This window comes from Orcinus orca, chromosome 16 (assembly GCF_937001465.1).
Source record: "Orcinus orca chromosome 16, mOrcOrc1.1, whole genome shotgun sequence".
Taxonomy (NCBI): domain Eukaryota; kingdom Metazoa; phylum Chordata; class Mammalia; order Artiodactyla; family Delphinidae; genus Orcinus; species Orcinus orca.
The window spans coordinates 25,963,152-25,986,330 of NC_064574.1; the positions used below are offsets into that span (position 1 = coordinate 25,963,152).

Genomic DNA, 23,179 nt, shown 5'->3' on the forward strand with positions numbered 1-23,179 from the left:
GGAAAGGTCGAGTAGAGGGTCGTCTAGGAGATCTGCTGGAGAGGGAGACAGAGGGGGTCGGGGGGATAAGGCGGCAACAGAAAGACACATGCGGCATGAGTCCCTCAGATCTGGATTCTGACTAAGGGCCATAAAGGTCTGGACATAAGGAACCTCTGAGTCCTTTCCTTGTTTCCGGCAAAAGAGATCAAGTTGGAGGATCGTGTTATAATTTAGTGTGCCATTAAGGGGCCATTGTTCTTGGTCCCCCAGTTTATACTGGGGCCAAGCCATGTTACAAAAGAAAGTGAGCCTCTTCTTTTTGAGATTTTCAGGGTCAAATTTTTTCCAGTTCCTGAGGATACAGCCGAGGGATGAGTCTGAGGGAGGCTCCCGAGACGTACCAGAACCCATTCTTAGCCTATATGCCGTAGAAAGGGGGTACTGAGAGTCACCGGCTGACAGAAAGGCGTCCCCTTTGTCCCAGTGATCTCTCCATGCGACTAATGCACAAAATGGACCGACTGTCCGAACAATCGCGTCCGACTGTGAGAGGTGACCCCTGAGCATGCGACTAAGGCACAAACCCGTGTGACTGAGGCACCGTGTGACTCGGGCAGGGGAAGAAAGAGAAAGAGAGAGAGATTCCCGGGACCCACCGGATGACTCACTGTTTGGCGATTCCCTGAAACATGAAAAGGCACTCCTTGGAGGCAACACCTAGGCTCCTTTAAGTCAACCTGGACTGAGAAAAAAGTGAAAGTAACAGAGAAGACAGTCTGAGGAATTCTGCCGGGAAGGTGGCGGCCAAGGGCAGGGAGCTCAGTGTTTTGCTTGAACCAGTATGTGCCTCACGGTGCACATAAGTTGTCTTGCTGGGAGCAGATGCTCAAACAGCCTGATCTGCTCCGTGACCCTCTTATCCTTTCACGGGAATCTTCAGGTGGCAGGCGCCCTAATGGCTTTTAAATGCCTGATCTGCGCCCGCATAATATCAATTGGCCTAGTCCTCAGCCAGAAGGAAGACAGAGGGACCCTCACCCGTTCTGGGCGGCAGTTACTGGGGTGAAGGGAGTCTTCGGAACACACCAGGGTGTGGCCCTGGCCAGAGTTCCTCTGTTGCTTCCCTGGCAACTTGCCTGTTCACAGAGGGTCCCAAGAAATGGAGAGGAGGTGGAGGAGGAGATCCCCCCAAGAGATATCCCCGTATGGGCCACCAAAATGTCATGGTCCGAGCGCAGGTTGGAAAAGAATTTCCAGACCCAAGGCAGAATGTGAGGAAGGTAGAGCTTCTTAAAGAGAAGGGTCGCTGCAAGAACAGCGGGCTGACTTCCTGGTAGCCAGGGAAAGTCGACAATGAGCATGGGTTGCCTGTCTGTTTTTATAGCCAGGGAACCTGCAAGTCATCTGCTGACTGGACAGAGTATGTATACTTTCAGTGTGCTGAGCGGGAGAAAAACGAGGCATTTTATATGGGATGGGAAAGGGACAGGGCATGCGGCTTGGGTGAGCTCTGGGACATTGCAATGGTCGCATTGTGACAGAGTGATAGGAGTCCTGTAACTCTCCGTTCTGGCACTATTGGCCCTTTTAATTTATCTTGTTCTTTGTTCTTGGAGCGCACCACAGTTAGTCCGCCATCTTCTTGGATACCCAGCTTTCTGAATAAAGTCGCTATTCCTTGCCTCAACACCTCGTCTCCCGATCATTGGCCTGTCGTGCGGCGAGCAGACCGAGCTTGGATTCGGTAACAACAGTACCCCCGCCTTTGCAACACCAACCCCCATTCCCATCTCACCTGGACCACCCAACTCGTTCGCAAGGACCGCCATCTCCAGCAGATACAGGACTCCTGCCCCAGCTGTGCAGCATGGATTCCCATCGCTTGTCATAAACTTCGCATTCCCCCTCCCACAGTGACCACCATCTCTCCCTATTGGGAGCCACCAGCCTCTCCTCACATGACTCCCATCTCTGCCTGGTCTTAATCCCCCATCATCTCAGAGATTCCTCTTGGCTGTTAGGTAACCCCCCATTTCCACCCTTTAGGAGCCTCCATTTCCTCTTCCCACAGACCTTCATCCCTGCCTCTCGGGGACCCCATTTCTGTTACATAAACCCCCAATACCCACTTCAGCAACCCCCAGCCCAGCCTCACTGAAAGCCTTTTCAGGTCTCTCAGGGGTCCTCCTGCCCCTCATTTGAATCCTGCATCACACACAGGCCCCTCTGCCATCTTCCTTTATGCTCCATCAGCCACTCATTGAGGACTTGTTATGTACCAAGTCCTATAAGAGCTCCAGGAATACAGTGGTCCTTTCTCATGGAGTTAGGGGTGAGGGGGAGCAAACAGACATTAAATCTTAAAAATTGTGTAATTTCAGGCTTCCCTGGTGGCGCAGTGGTTGGGAGTCCGCCTGCCGATGCAGGGGACGCGGGTTCGTGCCCTGGTCCGGGAGTATCCCACATGCCGCGGAGCGGTTGGGGCCGTGAGCCATGGCCGTTGGGCCTGCGTGTCCGGAGCCTGTGCTCCGCAATGGGAGAGGCCACAGCAGTGAGAGGCCCGCGTACCGCAAAAAAAAAAAAAATTGTGTAATTTCAAGGTGTGATGTAGTTTCAAAGAAGTACATTTGGGCCACAAGGAAGAGTTGGGGTGTGCACGGGAAGGAGAGGGGAACCATGGAGGTGCCAACAATCATGATCTCTCCCACGAGCATAGGCATATCCTCCTACAACTGGACTACCACGTTGACTCTAAACATTCTCATTGTTTTTTTATTTAATAATTATTTTAGCCTCATCCAAAGCAACCATCACAAAAATCACAGTTTTCATTTTCTTATATTCACTACATATATAACTCCTAAAATTAAAAAATGTATACCTGTTCCAATAAGCTCCACTGTCATTGTAGGACACTGCTAGCCACTGTTCCTGATAAATTGCCTCAAAGACCCTCTGCCTAAAGGTGCATTTCTACCATGAACCCCGCATCCTGTTCTGAACACCACTCCCCGCCGCCACCAGCACCCTTCCCTTTCCTGTTCCCCCCCGCCTTGCACAGCTAGCTCTGAGCAAATGTCCCCCAAGGAGAACCCACCCCCTCTCCCAGACTCCATGTCCCACCTCTTTTCCTGGGAACCTTTGAGACCCAGGGCCCACTTCGAGCCCCCCTTCCCATTGCCTCTCTGGCAAGAGTAAGGTCAGGCTTCCCTCCTCCCTGTCTTCTTTTAACGTCCCCATTGATCCAATGGCCACAGATTCTCATCATGTCTTCTCGGCAAGAGTTTCTCAATATAACTTTCTTACGTTTTTCAAATTATTCAAGTAATATATTAATACATTCACATTCATTTAATTAACTTAAAAATAGGTATTGAGGACCTATTGTAGGCTAGACACTGTTCTAGATGCTAGGGATGCAGCCATGAATGAAAAGACAAAAATCCTTGCCTTCATGGAATCATAGTCCAGCAAGTGAGATGGGCTATAAGCAAGGAAAAAAAGGAGACATGTTCTATGACTTTAAGTATTTTTTTCTGGGAGGAGGGGAAGCTACTTTAGGCAGGTCAGGGAAGGCTTCTCTGAGGAGGCAGACCTGAAAAATGAGATGGAATCAGATGGACAAAAGGGAACAAGAAGGCAGAGCTTATTCGCTTTATTATCTTGGGCAAGTGCAAAGGCTCTGAGGCCGAAATGAAAGGAAGCCACGGACTGTAAAGGGGCAACTGAGGATAATAAGCCATGTATGGGTACAGGAGGATGAGGTTGGAGAGATAGACAAGGCCGCTGTGAGGGTGTGGGTTTTGTTTTTTTTTTTTAAGGGTTAAAGTATAATTTATTTCTCTGGCTGTAATACTCTCACAAATTTAAGTATGAGTCAAAATGATGTGTCTTTCAGAATTACATTAGGTTACTTGTGAAAACTTTGTAACCACTAAAGGGCTGACATCCAGATATATTCACATTAAGTATAGAGATGTGGGCTTTGATTAAAGTTTCCTGAGTAGAAAGAGAAAATAATTTATGATCCTTTTTTTTGACATTGGTTACTGCTTTTACTTTACATAGTACATGACTGGTCTTGCAGAAATATAACCGTGAAGAGGCCTGGTCTTCATATAGGATACCCGAGCTGTTCTGCATCAAATGTCCTCCAAGAAATTCTCTAATCATTATTCCCCTCCCTTTCAATATGTTGTCTATTATTATGTATTTATTCATCCCTTACACTGGACTAGACACTGTATCAGAGGGTGTGGGTTTTATTCTGAGGGTGATGGATTAAAAGATTCCACTAATCCAGACCTTGGAAGCTTTCCATGTACAGACAGTTCTTGACCTGCAATGGTTCAACTTATGATTTTTTAACTTTACAATGGTTTGACAGTGATATGCATTCACTAGAAAAACTTTGAATTTTGATCTTTTCCCAGGCTAACTATCTGTAATGATGCTGGGCAGCAGCAGCGAGCCACAGCTCCCAGTCAACCGTGCAGTCACAAGGCTGAACAACCAATACACTTACAACCATTCTGCTCCCAGACAACCATTCTGCTTTTCACTTTCAGTGCAGTATTCAACAGATTACGTGAGACATCTAACATGTTATTATAAAATAGGCTTGGTGTTAGATGATTTTGCCCAACTGTAAACTAACATAAGTGTTCTGAGCACGTTTAAGGTAGGCTACGCTTAGCTATGATATTCATTAGGTTAGGTGTTTCGACTTAATGATATTTTCAGTCATCGATGGGTTTATTCAGGTGTAACCCCATCATAAGTCCAAGGAAGGGCAGGGTTGTATTTTGATACATCCAGGTGCATATACACATGTTGATTTTTATCTGCTCTTCAGGCCTTTGCACATGCTGTTCTGTCTTACTAAAATGCTGTTCTCCCACCCCTACCCCTATCATGTGATACTCTTCAGCCATTGGAAGTTCCCCTTTTCTCTACCCCCTCAATAGGGAGCCCTCTAAGCGGAAGTGCTTCATCCATTCTGGTTGGATGGAGGCCACCATCAGAGCTTGGCACAGAGGCAACCTGGGAAATGCTTGTCGACTGACTACTTGACGGATGGAACAGCTGAATGAGCTTTCAGGGACATAGACCCTACCTCCAGCAGGCTCTCCAGTCAGGCTGCCCCCTGCTCCAAACTTTCCACTCACCTCCATCTCTTCCTCCACCAAAATCTATCAGTCCTATGTCACATTCCCTTAGGGCCAGTACCTTGGCACTGAACCGAATCCAATCATAGTTTAGAGACTCCTGCGGTAAGGCATGTGGCAATTCCAGGGGTGGAGCCAAGCAGGGAAGAGGGAAAGTCTGGGAAACGCCCAGTGTTCCCATTCACAGTGAGTGCACCAGCCACCCCAGAAAAGTTAACTTCTCCATGGTGAGAGAAGAAATCATGAGCAGCTTCAACTAGACTCCCAGCCTTAAGGGGAAGAAACTAAGGACACACAAAGCAACGCTGGACCCTGACATCTTGTTAGGTTCGTTGGTATAGGTAGGAGGCAGCAAAGTGTCGTGGTTGTTATGGGATGAATTGTGCCCCCCACCATTCATATGTTGATATCTTAATCCCTACTACTCAGACTGTGTTTGGAGATAGGGCCTTTAAAGAGGTAATTAAGGTTAAGTGAGGGCACATAGGTGGGCCTTAATCCAATATGACGGGTGTTCTTAAAAGAAGAGGGGATTTGGATGTACACAGAGACTGAGGGGTGACCATGTGAGGACACAGTGAGAAGGCAGCCATCTGCAAGCCAAGGAGAGATGCCTCAAAAGAAACCAAACCTACAGACACCTTGATCTTGGACTTCTAGCCTCCAGAATTGTGAGAAAATAAATGTCTGTCGTTTAAGCCACCCAGTTCATGGCATTTTGTTATGGAGGCCCTAGCAAACAAATACAGTGGATAAGATCAAAGATTCTGGAGCAAGGGGCTGAATTCCAATCCGGGATCCATCACTTATTAGCAAAATCATCTTAAGCAAGTTACTTTGTTTCTCTGCCTTGGTTCCCATCAGTTAAGTGGGCATAATTATAGTACCTACCGCATACGGTTGCTATGAGAATGAAATGGTTAATAAAACACTTAGGAAACAACTCCTGACATACAATTAATAATCTGTAGGTGCTCATTAAATAAATAAATTCAATTTCACTGGGCAAAGGTGAAGAAATAGGCCAAACCCTGAGGAACTCAGAGTTATGTACCATTAAAAAGGGTCACCAGGGGATTTCCCTGGCGGTCCAGTGGTTAAGACTCCACGCTTCCAATGCCAGGGGTGCGGGTTCAATCCCTGGTGAGGGAATTAAGATCCCACATGCCGTGAGGTGCAGCCAAAAAAGTATTTTAAAAAAGTGGGGAGGGTGCACCAGGCAATGGTAAGTGTTCCTATATGGTGACTCTTTACCCCGGGCTCCCTGAGGGCAGAAATTTCTTAATATCTGTGAGAAAGTTCTTAGCAAAAGAGCGCACTCAGCAAGTACTTGCTGAACCAAATAGTTTCCAAACGCCCTTTCCTAATGCTGGGCCATGTATCAGGGATTGGTAACTGGTTCTTCATGGGAGTATCAGGTGATGTTCCTAAGAAATTCTGTTTGGTTCCTTTTCGAATTTTCCATGTTTAAAAAAAAATAATTTTCTGTTTTCTGTAGCTATTTTCTAACTTTAAATCTTTTTTTTTTTTTTGAGGTACGCAGGCCTCTCACTGTTGTGGCGTGTCCCGTTGCGGAGCACAGGCTCCGGACGCGCAGGCTCAGCGGCCATGGCTCACGGGCCCAGCCGCTCCGCGGCATATGGGATCTTCCCGGACCGGGGCACGAACCCGTGTTCCCTGCATCGGCAGGCGGACTCTCAACCACTGCGCCACCAGGGAAGCCCTAACTTTAAATCTTGTATGCACAATTTTTTAAAACCTGTGGCTGTGAATTACAGTACCTGAAGTCTGTGTTTATCTGTTTCTCCCATCTGTTGTATCTATTTTTTCTTCATGAAGGAACCCTTCTTGGGTTCCTAGTTATCTCTGACTGTGTGCTGGTTTCACCTTGAAAAATTATTTGTGGTGGTTCCCTGAAGGCAAAGATATTGATAAAGGCGCCCTCTTCAGAGAGACTTTGCATTTGCTTTTGTCAAAGGTTTGGGGGCACTTCCCATCACTTCCAATGATAACTAGGGTCAATCCAGTTGTTACTTCAAACTAGGTTCCCAGTTTATGGCTTGAGAATTCTTGGGCTACTGGGCTCTACTCCCTAGAGCACAAAAGGACTCATCAATGGTCACAACTCCCTAAGAAAGGGCTTTAAAATATTCCCCTTTTCTTTTCCTTCAACTGTTCTGCTCAGTATCAAGGCAACCTTTTCTGAACTCCCTTGGGGCTCGTGGTGTGGAGTGTGCAGCTTCATGTCACATTAAACTCAAGGGTGAGACCCTTGGGCTCTCAGCCTAATGTGAGGAGATTCTTCTATTAGACTCCCCACCTTGGACAGGCCCTGGACTTTCACTTCTCTCCCTCTTGCCCTATGTGGTTGATGAACTGAAACCCCCAGGTTCAATATTAGCAAAAGCCCTCATGTCATAAGTAGCCTTGGTGCTCCAATATTCCAATCTTGTTAAATATCTGGTTACCAGCTTTCACCTAATAATTGGCCTGAGCATTCCCCAGGCTTTTAAGCATTTCAGTGTTTTTCAGAGGATATTCTTATATTTTACCTAAAGTTGCTATTTTCAGAGGGAAGATTAACTGAATAAATTAGTCCACCATTACCCCCCAAAAAGAAAATCCAGTTGTAATAATAAAATAGGCCCAGCATAATTCCTCCTCACTGACCTCTGACCACATCCTCTGACACTGACCCAGGCAATAATGTCACAGATAAATACCAGATGGCCCGTGTACCAGGCGACACCCTCACAAATCACAGCCACCACTCAGTGTGTAACTGTTATCCAGTAACAACTCCACACAGTGACATCATACATAAATGTCACCCCTCAGTGTTCTAGGAGATAACCCAGAACTATATTGCTCAACAAGCCTATGTTGGGCACCTGCCATGTGCTAAGTACTGGAGTTACAGCAGAAAATAAGACAAGGTTTCTGCCCTCATGGAATTTACCTTCTGGTAGGGGCAGTGGACAATGAACATGTAGCAAATAAATAATTTCAAAGAGTGTAAAGTTCTATGAAGAAAATAAAAGAGGGTAATGAGTCAGAGTGGACAGTACTACTTTAGATGGGATATCTGGGAAGACCTCTCTGAGGAGGTGGCATTTCAGCTGAAACCTGAAGGTTGAGAAGGAGCCAGCTATCGGAAGAACTTGGGGTGACGCGTACTAGGCAGGGAACTAGAAGTGCAAAGGCGAGGAGGCAGGAGCGTCACGCTCGAGGAACAGCCAGGAGGCTAGTTTTGCTGGAGAGGAGTGACCTAGGAGGCAAGTGACGGGAGGAGGGGAGAGTGGGGGAGTGAGCTTAGAGAGGGAAGCAGGAGCCTGATCATACAGAGTCTTCTCTTGGCGGGCCGTGGGAAGGAGTTTGATTTTTAAGAATAAATGGAAACCCAAAGGGTGCCAAGTCATTTATGGTCTGAGAAGATCGCTATGATCATTGTTAACCAATCAGAACTGTCATGTGTAAAGATAAGGCCTGGCTCCCCGCAGTGCCACCATCCCAGCTCTAGGGAGGGCGGCTCCTCTTTCAGGAAACTTCCTTCCAAGCTCACAGGTGACACACCTCTCTCCAAGCCCGAGAGAAACATACTTTCTGATTGGACAAATCCAGGAGCATGTTTCTAACCCTCTTTAGGTCGAATCGGGCGGAGCCCGCTGTGACTGATTACAAGCTCTCCCTCTCTTCCAATCAGACCGCTATTCGGGAGTGTGCTTGCGTCCCATTCCCCTGGTGAGATGAGTGAGTCCTGTGATTGGCTCTCCTTGTATGAGTGACAGCAGACGCATCTTATGGGCGCAAAGACGCGGCTGCGCTGCCCGGCACTGTCCGGTGCTTGAGGGTTGTGCAGGAGGAGCCCGGAGCTGTCAGGGCGGGCGTCCTGCTCGGTGCCCGCCACCCCGCGCGCCGCCCGCGCTATGGCCGCCCCGCCGCAGCTGCGGGCTCTGCTCCTTGCGATCAACGCACTGTTGCGCAAGCGCCGCTACCACGCAGCGTTGTCCATGCTTAAGGGCTTCCGGAACGGGGCTGTGTAAGTCGGACGGTGGGGCGGGGCAGGGGCTGAGGGATCGATCTGATGGGGTCGGAGAAGCGGGTTCCAGGGACGGCGCCGCCGCGCTGTGCGCCCCTGAGTAGTCTTAGTGTGTCCCTAGGTCTCTCGGTGTCCAGTATCGGCGCAGTGGGCGCTGGATTTTGGGTTCCGAGCGCCTTCTGAGCCGGGGCTCCCACTACGCTGTTTCTGGGTCTTCCGTGCTTTGCAACCTGGACCTCTTGCCTTGACTGCCTCCCATGCAGCCCCTGTCTCCCTTCATTTGGGCCCAGTTTCCCCTCTCCCGCCGCTGTGTGCCCTTGGGTCTAATGGGAAGCTGGACTCTGGCCTCTAGCCAGCCGGCGGCCCTGCCTCTCTGTGCTCCCTCCATTAAGCTGCGCGTGGGCTTTCATCCCGCTTCTCAGTTCTCTTTTGTAAGTCCTTTCTGGCACAGGGGACTCCTGATAAGCCTCAGTCGTGATGTAAATGAAGCTGCAAATATTTGCTGAGCAAATTGAAGACCTGCAGAAGAGGTCTTGGGGTCATTTCCCCTGGCTGGTGCCAGGACGGGAGCTCAGCTTCATTTATTGAGAGCCTACTGTGCCAGAACTGGGGACGCATCAGAGAACAAACGGAAGATCTGCGTGCTCTTGAAGCTGGCATTTTAGTGGCAGCATGGCATGGTTGTGTGGATGTGACCACCTTGGTTTGAATCCTGGTGCCCCTTACCTGCGTGATCTTGAGCAAGTCTTTTAGCCTCTCTAAGCCTCAATTTCTATAAAATGGGGCTGATAATAGTACTTATACTGTCGGAGGCTTGAGTCAGTATGTGTGAAATGCTTAGCACAGTGCCTGGTATGTATATAACTGTTGGCTGCTGTAATTATTGTTCTATTCACATGGATGTCTGACTGGCTCACTCCTTCACCTTGTTCAGGCCTCTGATTGTCACCTCCTCAATGAAGCCATCCCTGAACTTCCCACCTCCTTCCCTACTGAATTTTTCTCCATAATACTTACCACCATCTGACACTAAGTAGTTCACTTATGTGTCCTGTTTTTCTACTGTCTTTCTCACTGGAAAGTGAGCTTCATGGTGATGTCAAAAAGCTTGGCTCTCTGTGCACCAATGCCAAACAGAAACAGAGACAGAGATTTGGAGGAAAAGAAGAAGCTTTATTCTTTGCCAGGCAAATGGGAAACACAGCCGGCTAGCACCTCAAGAACTGTGCTCCCCGTCTCTGGGGAATAGGGCAAGGTTACCTAGCCGGGACTGGTGGTGTGGTAGGTGATAAGGCTCAAAGTAATTAAGGTCTTGCATTTATCTTCTTCTTGCATTATTTCCAAACAGTCACAGCTGGCCTCAGGCAGCCTGGTAATTGGGTCTGTTTGGTAATTGGGTCTGTTGGCCTCTGGGTTGTTGGCCTGCAACCTTCTTTCTGAAATGCAGACATTACAAGGGTTGATTTGCTACAAGGGAGCGCAGGGAGTATAAATACCGGGTGGATAATGTAATTCACACGGGATCAGAGAGTGTTAGGGGCAGGGTGTAATTCACACAGAGTAAGGGAGTGATAGGTACAGGATGTGATTCACATAGTGTCAGAGAATGTTAGAGGTTAGCTTTGTGAAGGACAAATCTAGTTACAGACATTACAGATTAGTAACAGTTAAAATAAAACTAGGATTGATTAACTCTTTCAGGCCTGTTTATGCTGTTTCCCCAGGCTGTTCATTGTTACTTTATTTTCCTTGTCTATCAGAAAAGTCTAATTTCTATTTTTGCTGCAACAATGGGGACAGAAAGTTTAATCTATTTTGTTCCTTGCTATATTCCTAGTACCTGGTACATAGTAGGCCCTCAAATATTTACTGAATGAATGAATGTGCAAGGTAGGAATTGCCATTGTCCCCATTTTCTGGATGAGAAGACTGTGGCTCAGAGAGGAAGATTCATTGCTCATGGTCAAGTCACTTAGTCAGGGTCGGAGCCAGGATTCAAACCCAAGGATACCTGATCTCAATGCCAGGCTCTTGGCTTCCATGGGCGCCCAGAGTCAGGAAGAAGGTGGTTCCCCCTGGGTCTGGCCAGATCATATCAGTCATGCTTTGGTGAGACCAGGGTGGGGTGGGCCCTGAGATGATATCAGTGGGCCCAGGCCCATCTGTAAGGACCTGGAGTCAAAGTGGGGAGACTGATGTTTAAATTACCATGGCAATACTAGATGATCAGGAGTGCTTTACAGAGGAGGTGATGGTGCCGTTTTGAAGGCTGAGCTGGAATTTGCTGGGGATGATAAGGGCATCTCAGGCAGAGGGAATGGTTTGAACAAAGGCCTGGAGGTGGAAAAGAATGTGCTGTTTGTCTTGGATGACTGAGAACTGAGACGTATGAACTGTGTGAAATGTAACTCATTTTGATGCTCCACTCCTAAATATATCAATGTGCATCTCTGAAAATAAGAGTATTTTCCTATATGGCTAGATTATCATGATTACATTTAATAAATTAATCATAATCCTATAATGTTGACTGCTGTCCAGTTGATAGACAAATTGTTCCAGCTGTCCCCCAGATGTCCTCTATAGCAAGTTTGTCTAGACCAGGATCTTCCAGGATATCACACTGTACCTGCATATCCTTTAACTCCTTTTTAATCTGGGGCATCCCATTTTTCAAGATGCAGAGTGATCCTCTGAGTGGTACTAAGTGGCTCCCACCTGAGTTTGAGGAGTTTGGGCAGGGGGCCAAGCAGATGTAGGGAGTTGGGGGCATTGTTCTGCTTGTGTCTGTGGTATAAGGAAGGACCCTTCTAGCCCTGGCCAGCTGGAGGAGGCCGAGGGTCTCTTTATTCAGGGGAAAGAGACATGACTTTGGAGGAGGTGGGGCAGAGAGCTTGCTGGGGCCAGGATGAGGGCCCTGCCCACAGCTAGGCATTGTGAAAATAAGCCATTCAGTGTGGCCACCACTACAGTAACACTGCTGTCACTTGATCACATTTTTTATTTGACTTATTTTTCGAAAATTAGGTAGCATATTCACAAAAGGCATAAAAAGTTAGAACTTTTTAGAAGTTTACACACCTTGCTCTAACCAAGCATAGAGCACGTATAGAGCCACCTTGTTCTTGTACAGCTGTGTGGTATTCATGCCACTGACTGCTGGGTCCATTATTTGTTTACCCAGTAGCCCCCTGTGGATGGACTCATGTTTGCTCCCAGTCTTCTGCTGTTTCAAGCAAGCCTCACAGATACTCATATGAAAACAATATGGGACTCCAGTTGTCTCAAGGAGGCTGCCAAAGATTTTTAGACCTTGTAGCCTGGTAAGATTGGGGCCAGACAGCAGGAGAACTTGGTGGGGTGAGGGGAAGTCCAATAAAGAAGAAAAAGAAAGGCAGAGACACTAATATTGGTTGAATTAGGAACTTTTACATGTGCTATGTCCTTAACTGCCAGAAGCAACTCTGAAATGGAGAATACTTTAACTGATGGGAGAAGGGAGGCTCAGAGATGTTAAATGATTTATCCAAGTGTATACAGCACAACAGGGCAGGGCTTTGGCACCAAATATTATTTCCTTTGTACTACCCACTTTGGTTTGTTTTTTTTTTTTTGGCCACACCGCGTGGCATGCGGGATCTTAGTGCCCCCACCAGGGATCGAACCCGCACTGCCTGCATTGGAAGTGGGGAGTCTTAACCACTGGACTGCCAGGGAAGTCCCTGTACTATCCACTTTGAACCCAGATCTAACTTGAAAGCCAGCATTATTTTTTCCCTCTCCAAATGATGTCAGGATTAGGGATGGGGAGGGGGCACAGGGAGTCAGAAAGAAACTGTGATTCAGTGATGCTGTAGTAACTGTTTTCTTTTGTTTCTACAGCTATGGAGCCAAAGTCCGGGCCCCTCACGCACTGGTCATGACCTTTCTCTTCCGGAGTGGCAGGTACCCATCACCTCTGCACACCCTTCAAACTGGGAGAGAATGTGGTCACCCCTCAGTGCCAGGACTGTTGCAGTAGCTTCCTAGCTGGGTCTAACCTGTCTGCACCACCACCTGCTAAAGCACAAGTCTGATTCTATTATCCCATCTCGAAAATTCCCCTGGCTCCTCGCTGTCCTCCAGAGAAGCCCAGCTTCCAGGTGTGGCCTTCAAGGACCTCTGCAGCCTGACCTCAGGGACATCCCCCCCACTCCCCCACGTCCACCCTGGGGTGCTCTTGGCACCAAGACTCACTGCCATTCATTCATGTGCCACATGTGGTTCTACCTCCTTACGTTTCTCATGCAGTACCCCCCGCCAGGAATGCCCTTTCCTCTTCCACCCCACCTTTATTTCCTTCCTAGTAACCCATACCAGTTCTCTGAGGATGACTTTTTCAGGAAAACTGTTCATGACCTACCTTCTGCCCTTGTTCAGACTTCCTGGCCTTCCTCTGATCTCCTATAACTTCCCTCAAGAAACTTCTCAGAAATCACTTTGTGGTCTAGTTTTTAATGTATGTAGCCTCATCTGGAGCTTATAAGAATCACACATGGGGGACTTCCCTAGTGGCTCAGTGGTTAAGAATCCGCCTTCCAATGTAGAGGATGCAGGTTCAATCTCTGGTCAGGGAACTAGATCCCACGTGCATGCCGCAACTAAGAGTTTGCATGCCACAACTAAGGAGGCTGCAGGCTGCAACTAAGGAGCACATGTGCCACAACTAAGGACCCCATGAACCACAACTGAGGAGCACACATGCTGCAACTAAGGAGCCCGCCTGCCACAGCTAAGACCTGGCACAACCAGAACAAAAAAAAAAAAGAATCACACATGGACACCCTACTACTCAAATCCAGCTTGCAAGATTTTTTTCTACTTTTTTTTTTTTTTTTGGCCGTGCTGCACAGCATGCAGGATTTTAGTTCCCCCACCAGGGATCAAACCTGCGTCCCCTGCAGTGGAAGCATGGAGTCTTAACCACTGGACCACCAGGGAAGTCCCTGTAAGGGACTTTCTTTATGTATTTTTCCTATTTATTTATTTATTTATATTTATTTATAATTTTTGGCTGTGTTGGGTCTTCGTTGCTGCACACAGGCTTTCTCTAGTTGCGGCGAGTGGGAGCTACTCTTCATTGCAGCGTGTGCGCTTCTCATCCAGTGGCTTTTCTTGTTGCAGGGTACAGGCTCTAGAGCGGGCAGGCTTCAGTGGATGCAGCACGTGGGCTCAGTAGCTGTGGCTCGTGGGCTCTAGAGCACAGGCTTAGTAGTTGTGGCGCACAGGCTTAGTTGCTCCACGGCATGTGGGATCTTCCCCGACCAGGGCTCGAACCTGTGTCCCCTGCATTGACAGGCGGATTCTTAACCACTGCGTCACCAGGGAAGCCCTGTATTTTTCCTTTTTTTTTTTTTTTTGCGGTACGCGGGCCTCTCACCGTTGTGGCCTCTCCCACCACAGAGCACAGGCTCCGGACGTGCAGGCTCAGCGGCCATGGCTCACGGGCCCAGCCGCTCTGTGGCATGTGGGATCTTCCCGGACCGGGGCACGAACCTGTGTCCTCTGCATCGGCAGGTGGACTCTCAACCACTGCACCACCAGGGAAGCCCTGTATTTTTCCTTTTGTAAATTTATTTTTGTTTTTGTTTTTGTCCTCTGAATCATTTTTTTTCGAATCATTTTTTTAATTGAACTCATTCATTCAGTAAATATTTATTGACCATGTGCCAGACACTCAAAGATTATTATTATTCTTTTAATGAATTTATTTATTTTTATTTATTTATTTTTGGCCCCACTGCGTGTGGGCTTTCTCTAGCTGCGGCAAGCAGGGGCTACTCTTCGTTGCGGTGCACAGGCTTCTCATTGCGGTGGCTTCTTTTGTGGTGGAGCGCGGGCTCTAGGGTGCCCAGGCTTCAGTAGTTTTGGCATGCTGGCTCAGTAGTTGTGGCTCGCGGTCTCTAGAGCGCAGATTTGGTAGTTGTGACACACGGGCTTAGTTGCTCCGCAGCATGTGGGATCTTCCTGGACCAGGGCTGGAACCCATGTCCCCTGCATTGCCAGGCAGATTCTCAACCACTGTGCTACCAGGGAAGCCCCCAGACACTGTTTTTAGGTGCTGGGGATACAGCGGTGAAAAAAAACAGAGAATGATCACTTCCCTTGTAAAGCTTGCATTCTAGCAAGGAGTAGCAGAAAATAAACATAATAAGGAAAGTATATGGTATGTTAGAAGATTGTATGGGCTGTGGGAAAAAAATATTAGAGCAGGGAAAGAGGGAAAGGGGATCCAGAGTGCTGGAGGAGGGGCAGGCTGCAGAACTAAATAGGGAAGGCCTCAGTGAGAAAATGACATTCGAGTAAAGACTTGAAGGAGATGGAAGAGTTGGCCAAGTGGGTATCAAGGGAAAGAGTGTTTCAGGCCAAGGGAACAGCCAGTGCAAGGGTCCTGAGGTGGGATCATGCCTGGTGAGTTTGAGGAGGCTGCAGCAGAGGGATTGCAGGGGAGAAAACAAAGAAAGGAAGGTCACAGCGGTAACCTAGGCCCATCCTGTCCAGCTTTAGGTCATAGAGAGGAGTTTGGCTTTTCCTTTAAGTGAAACAGGAAATTGTTGTAAGGATTTGTATAGGGAAATGCCACTCTTTGACTTATCTTTTAATAGTGAGAGAGTGAAGAGTTTGCTGCTAGGGGTCAAGGGCAGAAGTAGGTGTAAAGTAGGAGGCTGTGGCAATAATCCAGTTGAGTAACTGGTGGCCCAGACCTTGATGGTGGCAGTGGAGGTGAGGGGTGTTCAGATTCTAGAAACATTTTGAAGGGAGGATTAGTGCCAACACTTGACAAGTGGGAAATCCAGCTTGCCTTAGGACTGTCAGCGCTGGGCCCATGTTCCTATGGGGTGAGAACCACCTGACTCCTGGCTCTCCCCACTCACCTGGCAGACTTCCACAGGTCCCAGAAGACATACTTCAAGGTCCTTCTCCAGCCTTGAGAGTCCTTGCATTTGCCGGCCCTGAACTGATCTCCCAGAATACACTCTGCTCCTCTCCCTGGTTCTCCTCACTGCCCCCTAGTGATTTTTTAAAGATAAATCAAATCATCTGTCCTACTTAAATGTTGGCTTCTCTCAGGATAAAGACAAAACTTAGCATGGCCCCGCCCCTCCCCCACAGCCTTTGCCCCACACATTTTCTGCTCAGGCCTTAATGGTTTCTCTCTGTTCCTTTACTCCCCATTCTCTGTCCCTCCTCAGGACCTTTGCACGTGCTGATCCACCGCCTGGGATGCAACTCCTCTCCCTTCCTGACCTCACTGACTCCTCATTCTTCACACCCCAGGATCATGTCTTGTCAAGGTCAAAGTTTGACCTTTGTGTTGTGATTATTCATTTCATAATCCCCTCTCCCATTAGATCATAAACCTCATGAGGGCAGCAAGCAGATCTCTTTTTTCTCAGACTTGTATCCCCAGATCCAGCACATAGTACATACTCACTCGCTCATTCATTTCTTCACATCTTCACTCCAAAAAAATATATTTATTGAGCACCTACTATGTGCCAGGGCTTGTACTGGGGGCTGAGGATGAACAAGCCAGATGTAGACACCACTCTCTGGTAGCTTCCACTGGGATGGGGTGGGAGTGGGGGGAGATAATAAGCAAGTATATAAATGTCAGGTGGTGATAAGAGCTATGAAAGAAAAGAAAAGTTGGGTAAGGGAACAAAATACGATGGGCATTCTTTTATGTAGAGTGGTCAGGGAAGACCTTTTGGAGGAAGTGGCGTGGAGTCAAGGCTGGAATCCAGTGAGGGAGCAGCCCCAAGCACATGGAGCGTAGAGGCCCGGGGTTGAATGAGCATCGGCCCATGAGCTCCTTGCCTGGGTCAGTTTTGCGTGCCAGGTGGGTGAATGCCCTGGGGGCGGCTGGGCTTGCACTCACGGTGGCTCCCTGTGTTTGTGCAGCCTCCGGGAGAAGCTGTGGGCTATCCTGCAGGCCACGTACACTCACTCCTGGAACCTGGCCAGCTTTGTGTTCACTTACAAGGGACTCTGCGCCCTGCAGTCCCACCTCCAGGGCGACACCTACCAGGTGCACTCATTCGTGGCTGCCTTCCTTGGGGGCATCCTGGTGTTTGGAAACAACAATAACATCAACAGCCAGGTAAAGGCCCTCTCCTGGATGTGGGTTGGGGAGAGGGGTGGAGGTGAAGCGTGGGACAGGATTCAGGTATAGAGTTGGGGATGGGAGTCAAGGAAGACAAGCTCTTGGTTCCCTTCCATGTACGAGGGTCTGTGGTTCACCAGTCCCTGTGTGACCTTGGGAAGGTCACTTCCCCCTCAGTTTCCCACTCTGTTAACCAGGTGCCTTGTTGGAATTCCATGATTCCCAAAATCAGTGTGTGTGCAGCTCTCTGGGGCAAAGATTTAAAAAAACAAAACAAAACCACAAAACACCACTCTGCAGTGACATGAGAAAAAAACATGACCCTGGAGTAAGATTTTCATAAAACAAAACTTACTACATTCAAAGAATTGTCTCTTATTCTGTAACTTGACCTTTTTTCTGGGTTAAAGTTCTGTTTTTTAATGAGGTGATGAAACTAAATGCTAATCGTTGCTGCTGCTCCTGTTTCAGCATCCTTCTTGGGCAATATGAAAGTTGGCAGTCTTTCCAATTTGCCTTCCTCAAATTTCTTAAATATTCTTTTTTTTTTTTTTTTTTTTTTTGCGGTACGCGGGCCTCTCACTGCTGTGGCCTCTCCCGTTGTGGAGCACAGGCTCCGGACGCGCAGGCTCAGCGGCCGTGGCTCACAGGCCCAGCCGCTCCGCGGCATGTGGGATCTTCCCGGACCGGGGCATGAACCCGTGTCCCCTGCATCGGCAGGTGGACTCTCAACTACTGCGCCACCAGGGAAGCCCTTAAATATTCTTAAATTATAAAAATAATATTTTATTTTCACATTTTAAATAATGCAAACTAAGCACCCCCTATGTGCCTGGCACACTTCTGGGTGCTTAGGATACATCATGATAAAATTAGAAAATAAACTGGAAAGAAAGTTCCTGTCCCCCACCAACTGTCCAGCCATTGTCCAGAGGTAGTCACTTTTTTAAAATTAATTTTTATTGGAGTATAGTTGATTTACAATATTGTGTTAGTTTCTGCTGCACAGCAAAGTGAGTCAGTTATAGATATACATATAGACAGTCACTTTAACTGTGTATTGTATAGCCTTTCAGAACTTGTCTGTGCTTGTGTCAGTGTACATAGTAGGAGTTTTCCACCAATGAGATCATACTACGTTTTTTTTCATGTAACAGTGTATCTTGGAGGCCTCCCTTGTCAGTCCCTTATCCTTTATAACATCAGTATAGCCCTCTGCTGATGGGATGGACCAGCCTTGATTTCAGTCTCCTCTGGATGGACATTTAGGGGCTCTTTAGCCTTTGGCCATCACACACACACACTGCAGTCTACATCTTTGTTCAGACATCTTCCTGTACTTATGTTAGTCTGTCCATAAGTTCCTAGACATGGAATTGTGGAATCTAAAGATATGAGCATTTTGTATTTTGGGAAAGTTTCCCCCATTTTGTTTTTTTGATAGAAATTTCACTTGTCTGTGAACTTCCAAAGTCTAGGAATCCTGGACACCCATCTCCTTCCCTCTCCCCTCCTTTCCCTGACCCCTGGCAACAGCTGCTCTGACCTCCATTTCAAAAATATTGTCATTTCAAAAATGTTGTCATTTCAAAAATGTTATATGATAGACATTTCTCCAAAGAAGACATACAGATGGCCAACAGGCACATGAAAAGCTGCTCAAGCTCACTAATTATTAAAGAAATGCAAATCAAAACTATAGTGAGGTATCACTTCACACCAGTCAGAATGGCCATCATCAAAAAGGCTACAAATAACAGATGCTGGAGAGGGTGTGGAGAAAAGGGAACCTTCCTACACTGTTGGTGGGAATGTAAATTGGTGCAGCCACTATGGAGGTCAGTATGGAGTTTCCTTAAAAAACTAAAAATAGAGTTACCATATGATCCAGCAATCCCACTCCCGGGTATATATCTGGAAAAGACGAAAACTCTAATTAGAAAAGATACATTCACTCCAGTGTTCATAGCAGCACTATTTGTAAGACATGGAAGCAACCTAAATGTCTGTCAACAGATGAATGGCTAAAGAAGATGTGGTATATATATATATACACAATGGAATATTACTCAGCCATAAAAAAGAATGAAATAATGCCATTTGCAGCAACATGGATGGACCCAGAGGGTATCATACTAAGTGAAGTAAGTCAGACAGAGAAAGGCAAATACCATATGATGTCGCTTATATGTGGAATCTGAAAAAATGATACAAATGAACTTATTTACAAAAGAGAAACAGACTCAGAGACATAGAAAACAAACTTATGGTTGCCAAAGGGGAAGGAGTGGGGGAGGCATAAATTAGGAGTTTGGGATTAACAGATACACATTACTGTGTATAAAATAGGTAAACAACAAGGACCTACTGTATAGCACAGGGAACTATATTCAATATCTTGTAATGACCTTTAATGGAAAAGAATCTGAAAAAGAATACATATACATATATATGTATATGTGTGTGTGTATAGCCGAATCACTTTGCTGTACACCTGAAACAAACAACATTGTAAATCAACCATACTTCAATTTACAAAGATGTTATGTAAATGGAGTCATTGTAGGATATAACCTTTGAGGATTGGCTTTTTTCACTCGGCATCATTTCCTGGCAATTCATCCAAGTTATTGTACGTATTAGCTGTTCATTCCTTTTCGTTGCTGAGTGGTTATGTTATCCACGTTATGGATATACCTGTTGAAGGACATCTGGGTTGTTTCCAGTCTTTGGCTATTAAGCACGCAGCTACTCAGAACATTCTTGTACGTGTTTTTGGTGAACGTAAGTTTTCTCTTCTGGGGTAAATACCCAGGAGTGCAATTGCTGGGTCATATGGTCCATACATACTTAGTTTCATAGGAAACTGCTGAAGCATTTCCAGAGTGATTGTACTGTTTTACATTCCTATCAGCAATATATGCGTGATCCAGTTTCTTCACATCCTAGCGGGCATGTGGTTTATTACATTTTAAATTTTAGACATTTTGATAGGTGTATAGTGCTATCTCACTGTGGTTTTAATTTGCATGTCCCTGATGCCTAGTGAAATTGAACCTTTTTACATGTGCCTGTTTTCCTTCTGTGTAACCTCTTCATTGAAATAACTGCTTGTGTCTTTTGCCCATTTTCTAACTGGATTGTTTCTATTTTCACTGTTGAGTTTTGAGAGTTTCTAAAAATATATTCCAGGTACTAGTTTTTGTCAGATATGTGTTTGTAAATATTTTCTCCCAGTCTAGCTTTTCTTTTCTACCTCTTCACATGGGCTTTCACAGTGGAAAAATTCTGAGTTTTGATGAAATCCAGTTTATTAATTGTTTTCTTTTATGGATTGCGGTTTTTGTTGTTGAGCTACCTTTTAGTTTCGAGCCATGTAAATATATTCATTTTTCAGATTTTTTAATGAAAAAGAATAACAAGCCATAAACAGTCACATTTAAATGCCCGCTACGTAACCGTTTCAAGTCACCCGGCGCGCAGGCGGCGCCCCAGGGTGGCAGAAGGTTCCCGGTGGCTGGGCCCACCTGTAACCCCCACCTCCCTGTCATTCGCTCCCTCAGATCAACATGTACCTGATGTCACGCCTCCTGTTTGCCCTGTGCCGCCTGGGCGTGGGGAAGGGCTACATCCCTGAGCCCAGGTGGGACCCGTTCCCGTTGTTCACCGGGATAATGTGGGGGCTGATGCTGTGGCTCTTCGAGTACCACCGGCCCACGCTGCAGCCCTCTCTGCAGTCCTCCATGACCTACCTGTACGAGGACAGCAACGTGTGGCACGACCTCTCGGACTTCCTCATCTACAGCAAGAGGCGCCCCTCCGAGTAACTTGGCCCCAAGGTGCTCATGGAGGCTCCCGCACCCAAGTCACCATCAGCGGGCTCAGCTCGAGGTTGGCTCCATCAGCGAATCGTCCCAGGGGATCTGGCCTTTTCAAGACCCGGGGTCTCAGACTCTAACTTTTATTAGCCCGGGGTTCCATCTGCCTAAGCGAAAGCACTGATTTTCAGACCCCATTAGGTACTCTTGAATGGCGGAACGAGCCGCCAGATCAGGCTGAGGAGCCTTGGGCGCGGTGACAGCTGTGCTGCTGACTCTGTGAGACCAGGGAAGGTCACACCCCACCCTGGGCCTCAGGGGTCATCGCACTCAGAGGAGGGCACTGAAGTCTCTTTCTGGTGGGTATGTTTTCCGACCCTTCTTCTGGAACAGAGGGCTCCTGGCTGGTGGGCAGTGGGTTGCAAACGCGTTTTTAGAAAATATGCAGTTCCTCATCTTGGGTGTTCTACTGGAGAAGCTCTAGCGTTTCCGCTGTCCAATAGAAACACGATGTGAGTCATATACGTGATTGAAATTTTTTTAGTAGCCACATTCCAGTGGTTAGGACTCCGAGCTTTCACTGCCGAGGGCACGGGTTCAATCCCTGGTTGGGGAACTAAGATCCCACAAGTCGTGGGGTGTGGCCAAAAAAAAAAGTGGGGGGGCAAGAAGCAGGTGAGATTAACGTTAATCATATCTTTTAACCCAGTATTTCTAAAATATTATCATTTTAACATGTAATAAATGTAAAAGTTATGAGATATTTTACATTCTTTTTTCTTGTAGTAAGTCATCAAAATCAGGTGTGTGTTTTACACTTACAGCATTTCTCAATTTCAACCAGCCGCATTTCAGGTGCTTATTAGTAGCCACATGTGGCTAGTGGCTACTGATTTGGATAGCACAGATATAGGATGCTCTACCCTCGCAGAAAATTCTAGTGGACAGTGCAGATATAGAGCTAGAAGACATGGGTTTGAGTCCCCACTCCACCACTGTGTAACCTTGGGGAAGGTTCTTAACTTCTCAGAGGCTCAGTTTCTAGTAAAGTGAGGATAATCATAGTAATACCTGGTGTCCACATTGGACTTGTGTGACTACAGCGGCTGCTTCTACTAATTACATCCATGTAGTGAGCTCCTACTTCCTCTTGGGTGCTTTGCACTAATTACTTTTAACCCATTCAAAGACCTTGCAGGTATGTATTTGGATCTCCATTTCACAGATGTGGAAACTGAGGATCAGAGAAGTAACTTGCCCAAGGTAATACAACTAATAGTATGACAGCCAAACCAGGGTTTGAACCCAGATCTATGTGATTTCAAAGCTCATGTTTTTTTCAGTGCCTTACTTTAAATTTAGAAACCTAAACTATGCTATGCAAATGTTAGCTAGTTATAGGGGTGCAAACTCAAATGCCTATAGGGGCCTGGCAAGTGGTATAAATGATAATGTTCTGGGTGCTATGCAGTTGGGAGTGACAGGGATGTGGGGAACTGGAGACTCGTGTGCCAGACTGAGTTTTGAAAACCACCAAGCTGGACAGATCAAACAGGTCTCCAGGGGGCTTGGTCCATGGACCACCAATTTGAATAGGCATACTTCAATCTCTTTTTATATTTTGAAAATTACGGACTTCCCTGGTGGCACAGTGGTTAAGAATCCGCCTGCCAATGCAGGAGACACGGGTTCAAGCCCTGGTCCGGGAAGATCCCACATGCAGCTGAGCAGCTAAGCCCGTGTGCCACAACTACTGAGCCTGTGCTCCAGAGCCCGTGAGCCACAGCTACCGAGACCGGGCGCCACAACTACTGAAACCCACATGCCTAGAGCTCGTGCTCCACAACAAGAGAAGCCACCGCCATGAGAAGCCCGCGCACCGCAACTAGAGAAAGCCCTCATGCAGCAATGAAGACCCAACGCAGCCAAAAATTAATTAATTAATTTTAAAAAAAGGAAATTACTAGTAGAAATATCCACATGAGTCACTGACCTTATTAAAATGCAGATTCTGATTCAGTGGGGT

At 47.0% G+C, this 23,179-nt stretch overlaps 1 protein-coding gene across 3 annotated transcripts in view; it reads left to right on the forward strand.

Moving 5' to 3' along the window:
- PXMP4 (peroxisomal membrane protein 4) overlaps positions 1-22,221 on the forward strand; it is a 772,061-nt gene extending 749,840 nt beyond the window's left edge. The window contains exons 2-5 of one of the 3 annotated variants that reach the window (XM_049698944.1): positions 10,805-12,512; positions 13,072-13,134; positions 17,134-17,332; positions 20,899-21,916. In XM_049698944.1, the coding sequence (XP_049554901.1) occupies positions 12,457-12,512; positions 13,072-13,134; positions 17,134-17,332; positions 20,899-21,162 (582 nt within the window). In that variant the 5' untranslated portion in view covers positions 10,805-12,456 and the 3' untranslated portion in view covers positions 21,163-21,916. Of the gene's footprint in view, positions 1-8,971; positions 9,190-10,804; positions 12,513-13,071; positions 13,135-17,133; positions 17,333-20,898 lie in introns of those variants that run through there. The other 2 variants (XM_004272729.4, XM_033433491.2) reach the window with 2 other exon arrangements.
- Positions 22,222-23,179: the final 958 nt, after the last annotated feature.